The sequence below is a fragment of the Eubalaena glacialis genome, chromosome 7 (genome assembly GCF_028564815.1).
Source record: "Eubalaena glacialis isolate mEubGla1 chromosome 7, mEubGla1.1.hap2.+ XY, whole genome shotgun sequence".
Taxonomy (NCBI): Eukaryota; Metazoa; Chordata; class Mammalia; order Artiodactyla; family Balaenidae; genus Eubalaena; species Eubalaena glacialis.
Genome location: NC_083722.1, coordinates 86753247 through 86765035, shown reverse-complemented (window position 1 = coordinate 86765035; position 11789 = coordinate 86753247). Strand labels below are relative to the sequence as shown.

At 48.9% G+C, this 11789-nt stretch overlaps 1 protein-coding gene across 1 annotated transcript; it reads left to right on the top strand.

Moving 5' to 3' along the window:
* On the top strand, window positions 1–2876 carry LOC133094781 (splicing factor 3A subunit 1-like). The gene has a single exon (XM_061195506.1). It carries the CDS (start codon window positions 100–102, stop codon window positions 2476–2478), a length of 2379 nt encoding a protein of 792 aa, XP_061051489.1. The 5' UTR covers window positions 1–99; the 3' UTR covers window positions 2479–2876.
* The last annotated feature ends 8913 nt before the right edge of the window (window positions 2877–11789 follow it).

Genomic DNA, 11789 nt, shown 5'->3' with positions numbered 1-11789 from the left:
ATCTTGCGAGCTTGTTGTACTGTTGGTACGGGGAAGCCGCTTTGACGCCACACCGCTCACCTATACAGAGGCGGACTGGCAGCCCTGAGCGTCGCAGTCATGCCGGCCGGACCCGTGCAGGCGGTGCCCCCGCCGCTGCCCGCGCCCACCGAGCCCAAACAGCCCACGGAAGAGGAAGCATCTTCAAAGGAGGATTCTACCCCTTCCAAGCCAGTGGTGGGTATTATTTACCCTCCTCCAGAGGTCAGGAATATCGTTGACAAGACTGCCAGCTTCGTGGCCAGAAACGGACCTGAATTTGAAGCTAGGATACGACAGAACGAGATCAACAACCCCAAGTTCAACTTCCTGAACCCCAGTGACCCTTACCATGCCTACTACCGCCACAAGGTCAGCGAGTTCAAGGAGGGGAAAGCCCAGGAGCCCTCGGCTGCCGGCCCCAAGGTCATGCAGCAGGAGCAAGCCACCCCGCAGCAGCTGCCCCAGAAGGTTCAAGCCCAAGTGATCCAAGAGACCATCGTGCCCCAAGAGCCCCCTCCCGAGTTCGAGTTCATTGCAGACCCCCCCTCCATCTCAGCCTTCGACCTGGACGTGGTGAAGCTGACGGCGCAGTTTGTGGCCAGGAATGGGCGCCGGTTTCTGACCCAGCTGATGCAGACAGAGCAGAGCAGCTACCACTATGACTTCCTTCGCCCGCAACACAGCCTTTTCAACTACTTCACGAAGCTGGTGGAACAGTATACCAAGATCTTGATTCCACCCAAAGGCTTATTTACCAAGCTCAAGAAAGAGGCAGAGAACCCCCGGGAAGTTTTGGACCAGGTGTGTTACCGAGTGGAGTGGGCCAAGTTTCAGGAGCGTGAGAGGAAGAAGGAAGAGGAGGAGAAGGAAAAGGAACGGGTGGCCTATGCTCAGATTGACTGGCATGATTTTGTGGTGGTGGAAACAGTGGACTTCCAACCCAATGAGCAAGGGAACTTCCCTCCCCCCACCACCCCAGAGGAGCTGGGGGCCCGAATCCTCATTCAGGAGCGCTACGAGAAGTTTGGGGAGAGTGAGGAGGTCGAGATGGAGGTCGAGTCTGATGAGGAGGACGAGAAACAGGAGAAGGCGGAGGAGCCTCCGTCCCAGCTGGACCAGGACACCCAAGTGCAAGACATGGATGAGGGTTCAGATGATGAAGAAGAAGGACAGAAAGTGCCCCCACCTCCAGAGACACCCATGCCACCGCCTCTGCCCCCAACTCCAGACCAGGTCATTGTCTGGAAGGACTATGACCCAAAAGCTTCCAAGCCCCTGCCTCCAGCCCCTGCTCCAGATGAATATCTCGTGTCCCCCATCACTGGGGAGAAGATCCCTGCCAGCAAAATGCAGGAACACATGCGCATTGGGCTTCTTGACCCCCGTTGGCTGGAGCAGCGAGATCGCTCCATTCGTGAGAAGCAGAGTGATGATGAGGTGTACGCACCAGGTCTGGATATTGAGAGCAGCTTGAAACAGCTGGCTGAGCGGCGTACCGACATCTTTGGTGTAGAGGAAACGGCCATTGGTAAGAAGATTGGCGAGGAGGAGATCCAGAAGCCAGAGGAAAAGGTGACCTGGGATGGCCATTCCGGCAGCATGGCCCGGACGCAGCAGGCTGCCCAGGCCAATATCACCCTCCAGGAGCAGATCGAGGCCATCCACAAGGCTAAGGGCTTGGTGCCAGAAGATGATACCAAAGAGAAGATTGGCCCCAGCAAGCCCAATGAAATCCCCCAGCAGCCACCACCTCCGTCTTCAGCCACCAACATCCCCAGCTCAGCCCCACCCATTACCTCGGTGCCCCGGCCACCCGCGATGCCACCTCCCGTCCGTACCACAGTTGTGTCTGCAGTACCCGTCATGCCCCGGCTCCCGATGGCATCAGTGGTCCGACTGCCCCCCGGCTCGGTGATCGCCCCCATGCCACCGATCATCCATGTGCCCAGGATCAACGTGGTGCCCATGCCTCCCTCGGCCCCTCCTATCATGGCACCCCGCCCACCACCCATGATTGTGCCGACAGCTTTCGTGCCCGCACCGCCTGTGGCACCCATCCCAGCTCCAGCCCCTATGCCGCCTGTCCACCCCCCACCTCCCATGGAAGATGAGCCTGCCTCCAAGAAACTGAAGACCGAGGACAGCCTCATGCCAGAGGAGGAGTTTCTGTGCAGAAACAAGGGTCCAGTGTCCATCAAAGTCCAGGTGCCCAACATGCAGGATAAGACGGAATGGAAGCTGAACGGACAGGTGCTGGTCTTCACCCTCCCACTCACAGACCAGGTCTCTGTCATCAAGGTGAAGATTCACAAAGCCACGGGCATGCCAGCAGGGAAACAGAAGCTGCAGTATGAGGGCATTTTCATCAAGGATTCCAACTCACTGGCTTACTACAACATGGCTAATGGTGCCATCATCCACCTGGCACTCAAGGAGAGAGGCGGGAGGAAGAAGTAGAAGAGAGAAACCTGCTGTCAGGTCCCAACTACTGCCGTTTTGCCTCTCCTGTCCCCTACCCCTGTCCCAGACCCAGGAGACCCTGCCTTGCGCATTTGTTTCCCTCTTACTAAGTTTGGAAATCCAAATTGTCCTGCAAAGTTTCCTTCCCCCCACTCCCTCCCCACATTCATCAGAGAGGGCTTTCTCAGACATTCTCCTCCCCAGTGACCCCTGGAATCCCTTTGTGTTTGGGTCTTGATTTGAGGGGTCATTTCTTCAGGTAGCCCATTAGGAAATGTGAAACCAGGGATGTCCTATAGGATGTTATCATAGTGCCAAGTGACACTTGGCTGGTAGAATATCGTTGTTATCATGAATCATTTTGTATCTTGCCATGGGCTAATAAACCTCTCCGACCCTTAAAAAAAAAAAAAAAAACCTCACTATGATACAGTGGTCATTTTTTTTTTAAAATACAGGGTTGGTTTATGACAGAATTTAGGCAGAAGCTCTAGATGAAGATTATTTTCTCAATATAAAAAGAATTTTTAACTTTTTTGAAGGCCTACATGTAGTTAAGTTGTGTTGTACACTTCAGAGGGTATAAACATCAAGTCTAACCTGATTTTGCCTCCCCGTTTCTGTTCCCTAGATATTCTAGAATGGAGTTCTTCCTTCTTGATAACACATTGCCAGCTCCTAAGGCCAAATTTCTCACTGAAAATTCAGGTGTTCCATCTTTATTTCTCATCATATGCCTGAATTTTAAGGTTTTGATAGAAGGGATTAGGAAGACAGGTACAAACTCTGGGGCTAGGACTGGACTCGACTTTGTCCTAATAAAAATATAAATTGAGAGAGTAGTGAAGTAGTAATTTCCCTGACTCTGTCTCTGTCTCTCCACACATACATATACACTTTCTGATCTAACTCTTCTCCTATATTAGTAGTTCCTTCAACTTATTAAATATTTATTATGTTTCTTTATTGGATGTTACTTGTAATTGCCTGGATATGTCCCTCCATGTAGACTCTTCAGAAACATTCATCTTTACATTTACCAAGATCAATCGCCTCAATGTTTGGGGATTTGAAATGAAACATGAGTCTACTGGTCACACTGATAAAAAGACTCACCTTCAAGAAAGGTGGAATTTAATTTCATTTGGCTGAGGCTGTGTGTTGGAGAATTGTTGGAAATATTTTGGAAATTAGTTTTTGCTGATTTTCTGGGGGAAAGAATATGTATTCTCTAGCGCCACGTGTCACAGGCAAGAAGTGATACTTTCTGAAATGAAAACAAGCAGAGCCATTCATCCTGGGCCAATCACAAGCAATCATGCAGCTTCCAGCGTTCAGTTAGATAAGTCACAAGTTTGTTATCCCCTGAAAGCCCTCCAGATTTGCTGGGTTTGTTGAGTGCTGAGTTCCTGAACTTCAGGCTTAGAGGCTGGTTGGTGACTTGGTGTCACATAGTGGAAGTCAACCAAACCGCTGGTAAAGCCCTGGAGGAGTGCGGGCATCATACCCCCTTGTGATGAAGCAGAAGGGCTCTAGACCCTGCCTGCCTGGGTTCAAACTCCAGCTCTACTGCTTGACTGTGTGGGTAGTTTAGCTCCTCTGATCCTGGTTTGTCTAATAATGAAACTGTGCAGGACCCCGTGAGGCCCTTCCAAGTACAAAGGCCCGTGTCCCCCATTTCTTGCTTGTAGGAAAAAGGTTTCAGCCTCCTAGACCTTCCCTGAGCTCCAAAGGGCAGATTCAAACACTTTATAATTAGAGGAGTGAGAGAATGCAGAAAGAAACAAAAGTGCACTGACAGGGCACTTAGCAATCAGGAAACATTAAGCGAGTGAATAGATGATTTGGACAGAGGGATGAATCTGAAGGGACTAAAAGCCAAGTAACAACAACAACAAAAATAACGATTGAGTACTCTTTGCGAGGCATGCTAAAGGCATTTCTTCATTCACTGACTCATTCATTCCTTAGAATAACCCTGGGAAGAGGGTACAATTATTATCACCCCACATTTTAAACTGAGACCTGAGACCTACAGAACTTAAGCCACTCACCCAAGGCCACTGGCATATTAAATGTGGGAGCTATCTTTTCAACTCAGGTTTGTCTGATTTCAGGGCTGAACTCCATTTTCAAGGCAATTGACAAGCAATCATTGAGTCTCAGGTGTAAACAGGCCACACTTATTTCCAGGGTTTCCTGTCCCCCCCCCCCCAATTTCGGTCATCCTCTTCTTTTTCAGGTCAATTCCAGTGTAAAATACCTAGTTTTGTACCCTTTCCCTTCATTGTCACACCTGTGTTTAGCTGCAGAGAAATGACAGTAAAAATATTCGTGATGGTTTTGCAGTGGCAGCCCCTGCTTTATATATTTGCATAAAAACAAACCCTTTGCTGGAGATTATGCCTTGGGCACACAGGCAGTGTACACGCTCCCAGTCACACACGGAGTCAGGGTGCACACCCCCTTCTCAGGTGGCCTGGATGGACCAGGGACTGTACTGGGTGCTTCACATACTATATGTCTTATTTATTGTTGCAACAACGATAAAAAGCCAATGACAATAATTCTAATATTAACCAATGTTTCCAACAAATATTTTCCTGAGTACATCCTCTGTGCCTGGCACTGTTTATGCTCAGGGGATGTGCAGAGCTGGAAGTGGAGGTTACCCGTAGCCAATGACTGACCAGCGCAGGGTTAGAGAAGCTCAGCTCCCTTGCTTTCGGCAGGACAGACTCTGAGGTGTAATTTGCGCTCTAGAGCTCCCCAAGGCATCAGGCTGAGGCTGCACTTTTGCTCGACGCTTCAGCCTAGTTATAGCCTTTTCTCTTTCTTGCTTTCCCTGTTCCCACCTCCAATGCTCCTGGGAGCACTTCCTTAGTACATCACTTACAAATGAACCTTTGTCTCAGGGTTTGCTTCTGGGGAATTTGACCTATGACAATCCGTGATCTCTGGCATCATCTCATTGTTGAGTTATGCTGTCATAAATGACAGAAAATTCTTGAGGCAGGGAAATTCGAAGGACCAGACACTCTGCTTGAGGCTGGGGGAGGAGAAAATTCAGGGTGGACCTTAACATTACATCTTCCAAGCAAACTGTTGGTGAGCGGCTGCTTATTTCGAACGTGAGTCAGGAGGAGGGCATGACATCTTGGGTTTGACATAGGGCCCTAAAGTCATCAGAGATGGAGGGGTGACTTCTCAATGGCAGAGAGGGACTGAGCTAGGAGCCTCAAGGGCTTCTGGGGCTCCGCACCGAGCCCAGATTTAGCCCATGATCAGGAACAAACCCATGAGGCCACAGCCCTTTCAGTTGGCGAGACCAGCCCTTCTCAGAAGAGGCCAGTTTCCCTCTGGGGAGGAGTAGCTTCAAAATAATGACAATAGTATTCTGGGCCCTGTAATGCTTCTTATGCATATTGCAGCTGCCTGAAGGGCTTGTATTCTACCCAAAATAGCTTTTTACTTTTTATTTATTTAAAAAAAATTTTAAATATCTTTATTGGAGTATAATTGCTTTACAATGGTGTTAGTTTCTACTGTGTAACAAAGTGAATCAGCTATACGTATACATATATCCCCATATCCCCTCCCTCTTGCGTCTCTTTCCCACCCTCCCTATCCCACCCCTCTAGGTGGACACAAAGCACCGAGCTGATATCCCTGTGCTATGCGGCTGCTTCCCACTAGCTATCTATTTTACATTTGGTAGTGTATATATGTCCATGCCACTCTCTCACTCCGTCTCAGCTTTTTAATTTTGAGTTGGTAAAGCAGATCACAGGCAGGAAAAGAGAGAGGGAGAGAAACCCAAAACCTTTCTTCTAACACAGCAACTTTAACTACAGCTGAGATTTCTTGGAGTTGAAAGTATCACTGATAACTGGCTGCCTGGAAGTTATCCCTGCCCTTAGTTCCTTATCCATCTTGTTCCAAGGCTTGTCTGTTCCATAAATAGTCTTGTTTTACCGGGATTTAGTCCCTGGCTGCAGAAGGGCAGAATGATGGTCTCCAAAGATACCCACATCCTAATCCTCAGAGCCTGGAATATGTTACTTAATGGCAAAAGGGTCTTTGCAGATGTGATTTAAGATCTTGAGATGGGGAGATTTTCCTGGATTATTTAAGTGGGCCCAATGTAATCACAAAGGTCCTTATAAGTCAAAGAGGGAGGCAAGAAGGTCAGAGTCAAAGAACAAACTATGATGACCATTTAAAAAAAAAAAAGAGAGAGATTAGAGTCAGTCCACTGCTGGGAAGCAGCCATGAACTAAGGGATCAGGCAGGTTCTAGAAGCCGGAAAAGGCAAGGGACAGACAGATTTTCCCCTAGAGCTTCTAGAAGTAATGTAGCTCTGCCCACACCCTGATTTTAACCCTGTCAGGCCCATTTTGGACTTCTGACCTCAAGAACTGTTATAAATTTGTTGCTTTAAGCCACCATGATCGTGGTACTTTGCTAGAGCAGCAATAGAGAACTCATAAATTGGCCTCCGGCCCTTCCTTTCCAGAGCAGGCTTACCCACTTAAAGCCTCCTGACTTCAATTTCTACCTGTATACCAAGGACTCCTTAACCTTCACCTCCCTCTTATGGTTGAGGCATAGCTCCACCTGGGCTCTATGTACCTCCAACGCCATAGGCACTCTTCATTACATGACTGGTTGGCCAGATTATTTGACGAAACCACATTTCTAGCAACGTGTGTCACATGAGATGATTTCAGTGGCTTTTGAGGATTTGGGCGGTTTCTTTTGGGGAAGGACAACTTATTTGCTTGTTTTTAAATTTCACGTGAATTGCAAGTTGTGAATGTCATGGAGCTTAATGAACGCAGGTGTGTGCTTCTTGGACAGTTTGTTTCCAGTGAACTGTTAGGCTTCTATAGAATAGGCTGCTCCCACTAGAAACCTGAGTATTTTCCTCAGCTCCTTACTTTCAGCCACCCTCCATATTCACCAGAGTCCAAGAATATCAAGTTGTAACAATTTCACCTTGTGCATATCACTTGCATCTATCTTTTCTCTCTTCTCCATCATTTTACCCTCCCCAGGTGAGGCCCTCGTGACTGCTCACCTGCATCACTGCAGGGTCTTCTATCTCACCTCCCAGTCCTGCTCTCCAGCAGTCCATCTTCCCTTGCCGCCTGCGGGCAAGGCAGACCTGATTTTGTTACTCTTTCCTACAACTCGACAGTCCGTCCCCCGCATTGTACCTGGACAGGTTCTAGATCCCCTAACACAGGGGTCCCCAAGCCCTGGGCCTCGGACCAGCTGCACAGCAGGAGGTGAGCGGCGGGCGAGTGAGCGAAGCTTCCTCTGCTGCCCCCCATTGCCCCCCCATCACTCGTATTACCTCCTGAACCATTCCGCCTCCGACCCCGGTCTGAGGAAACATTGTCTTCCACGAAACCAGTCCCTGGTGCCAAGAAAGTTGGGGACCGCTGCCCTAACAGGTCCTTGATGATCTGACCCTGATCACTTTCCCCATCTAATGTACCATTTAGCTCGGGAACACATTTCCCACTCCACGCCCGCCCTTCCTTCCCCGTCAGGTACTGTATGTGGCTCCATTTCTTGTACTTGTAGCTTCTTCTGCCTCCTTGCCTGTGCTCCCACCGTTTCCTCTGACTTTCTTTGCCAAGCTACTCCTATTTATCCTTCCGGACAATGAGTCTGGCTCCTCCAAGAAGCAGATGCCAAGATAGAATTAAACACTGAAGAATTTTTTTTTTTTTAAAGGAGAAATACCTGAATGAAAAGAGTTTGGGAGAGAGCTGGAAAAGGCTGGGAAAGCCGTCTGGCTGGAAAGCAAGGAGACAAGGAGAGAAGGCTGAGTGGAAGCATCTGGACTGCTACCCCACTACCCCATCTAAGAAAGGTTCAGCAGTCATCGAGGAGGCCTTGAACCAAAGTCAGCCCGTGGAGTGTGGCCTTGGTCTAAGTGCAGAGCAGCGGCGGCTGCAGCCCTCAGTCAGCTACCCTCCCTGGAGCGGAGGTCTGTCTGCAAGGGTCGTTTGCATGGCCGCCACAAAGATCAAGCTTGTGTCACCTCCTTCAGACTTGCTCTTTCTCTCCCACCTCATTTCTTTCTGTTCTCTTAGCCTTAGGCGATTGCCTCTGCTAGAACACCATTTCCATTGTATTAAAATCCCTGGCTTACTCGTCTTCTCAGATAGTAAGAGCTTTGCAAACTAAGGCCTTATCTGCGTTATCTTTCAGTTCCTAGCTGTACCACAGGATACGTGGCACACGTAGAGGCTTATGAAAAAATGTTGCACTCAGAGAGAGGTCCTACTGAACCAGGTTCGTCTTACCTGACGCTCAGCAAGCCAAAATGCTGAAACGCAGAGGTTGGTACCAAAGAGGTTTTTTGCAAGGCGAACAACTGTGGAGACCACAGAACAAACCTCAAACCCACCCCCCCACCCCCCCCCGGAAGGCAAGGGGCTGGCGGGAGGGTTGTATTTATAGGACGAGGAACAAAGCAGCAGGGCGGGCTGAGGCGTGGGGGACATGCGGGGCGTGGGGAAAGGTGATTGGAAAAAGGTGCAGGAATCCTCCTTCTGCGCAGGCGTAACGAGGCTACAGCCCTCTGCACGGGCAATGCACGGGGCTTAGCACGATCTGAGGGTGGAGCTTTTAGCCCTCTGATGTCAAAAGGTCACGGAGTGGACACAGGCGCATGCCCAGTTGGAGGGTCAGTGCTCCTATTCAGTCTTAAGCAGCTCAGCTAGAACTAGACACAGCTGATTCCAAGTTTCTGGAAAACAACTCAGGCAAACATCTTATTGTTTAGGCTCCGTGCAGCTTGGAGGACATGCAAGTCTTAAAAGGACCTTGATTAGTGAAGGCAGGTGAAATGGATCAGAGTAATCATTACCCACAGTTTCAGAGGCATAAGGTGTGCAGACATCATTACCATTTCACAGATAAGGAAAATGAGGCTTGGTGGGATGTGTGACTAGGCCAGGGTTAGTCTAGGGTGCACTGGGGATTTGAACACAGGTGGCCTGACTTTACCTCGAGCGAAGAACCTAAGGGTGAACTGGAGGCATCGCCAGCTTTTCTTCACCAGACCATTCTGCTCTGGGGTCTAGGAAAAGGCCTCCTGATTAAAAATATTCAGCAAGGAAATGTATTGGCTCAAAAACGAAATAGACTCGGGGTTTATCTAGATATTCTGAACTCCTAATGGAATAAAAGAAAAACCAAATTGCCAGTCTCTTTTCTTTGCTTCTTCCTGTGTATCAGAATCCTGTTCCTTTTTTATTGGAGTGTAGTTAATTTACAATGTTGTGTTAGTTTCAGGTGTACAGCAAAGTGAATCAGTTCTACATATACATGTATCCACTCTTTTTTAGATCAGAACCCTGTTCTTCATCCAAAGTTGGAGTGGATGCTCTGGGTACCTGCCCCCCTCCGCACTCATCTCTACACACAGAAAGATCCTGACTAGGAGGGTCTGCAGTCTCTGCCTGACGGTTTTTTCCTGGCTGTAGGAGCACGCTTGGCCCTGAGCAAGCCAACAGCACCGTCAAGCTAATGCTCTCAGGAGCGGTTCTCAATCAGTGCTGGACAGGGAGCCTGTGGGTGAACGCTCCAGCTTCCTCACCGCGCAGCTGGGATGACCAAGGCACATGTGACAGTGTCCTATGGTTCCCCAGCAGCTCTGACCTCCACTGTCCACAGTGAGATCTGCTTGATAACACCCCTCCCTGGCTGCCTCCCGTTCCCTGTCTCACTTCTCCGACTCCCGCACCCACATTCGTGGGACTACTTCCCACCTCAACTACTTGCACTCAAATCTCTGTCGCAGGGTCTGCTTCTGGGGAACACAAATCAAGATGAAACTCTAGCTCAAGTCTCACTATGTTTCATCAACATTTTTTCTAAATTCCCTTTTCAATCTGAAGGGGAGGTGTGTTGCCAGAGCTGCTCCAGGTCTTGGCTCAAAACCCACCAAACCCCACCTTTAGCAGGAGTTAACATAAATCTTTAAGTTAAAGGGTCCAGAGATAAGAAAGGAAGCTACAAACAAAAAACCCAGATGGAACCAGCTGGGACCAAGATGGCAATGACTCTCCAACAGAGTCTCATTATGCTGATTTTACTATATTAGCATGTTAAATGACACACCTACCGGTGGCCCTGACCAGACATTAAGGACCAAAAGAGGATAAAAAGGGGGTGGCACCCCCACTCCCTAGAAAAAAGCCCTGGCCCTTCTCCAGTAGACTAATGCACATGCCTCCCCATCATTAGCCTTACTCCTCCTCCCTTTGTTTTTACTCTTTAAAATTAAATCCCTCTCCCCACGTGGTGAGAAGGTGATCTGTGAACTTAGTTCCCACTTCTCCATTCTTTGGCCACTGAATAAAGCTTGTGCTGTGTCGATCTCAGCTCGGGTTTCCTTATCTCAGCTCCGGTTTCAAAACCGTCAGGCAGAGACTGCAGACCCTCCTAGTCAGGATCTTTCTGTGTGTAGAGATGAGTGCGGAGGGGGGCAGGTACCCAGAGCATCCACTCCAACTTTGGATGAAGAACAGGGTTCTGATCTAAAAAAAGAGTGGATACATGTATATGCAGAACTGATTCACTTTGCTGTACACCTGAAACTAACACAACATTGTAAATCAACTGTACTCCAATAAAAAAGAAACAGGAGGGGCTTCCCTGGTGGTGCAGCGGTTGAGAATCCACCTGCCAATGCAGGGGACACGGGTTCGAGCCCTGGTCTGGGAAGATCCCACATGCCGCGGAGCAACTGGGCCCGTGAGCCACAACTACTGAGCCTGCGCGTCTGGAGCCTGTGCTCCGCAACAAGAGAGGCCGCGACAGTGAGAGGCCCGCGCACCGCGATGAAGAGTGGCCCCCGCTTGCCACAACTAGAGAAAGCCCTTGCACAGAAACGAAGACCCAACACAGCCAAAAATAAATAAATTAAAAAAAAAAAAAAAAGAAGAACAGGATTCTGATACACAGGAAGAAGCAAAGAGACTGGCAATTTGGTTTTTCTTTTATTCCATTAGGAGTTCAGAATATCTAGATAAACCCCGAGTCTATTTCGTTTTTGAGCCAATACATTTCCTTGCTGAATATTTTTAATCAGGAGGCCTTTTCCTAGACCCCAGAGCAGAATGGTCTGGTGAAGAAAAGCTGGCGATGCCTCCAGTTCACCCTTAGGTTCTTCGCTCGAGGTAAAGTCAGGCAACCTGTGTTCAAATCCCCAGTGCACCCCAGACTAACCCTGGCCTAGTCACACATCCCACCAAGCCTCATTTTCCTTATCTGTGAAATGGTAA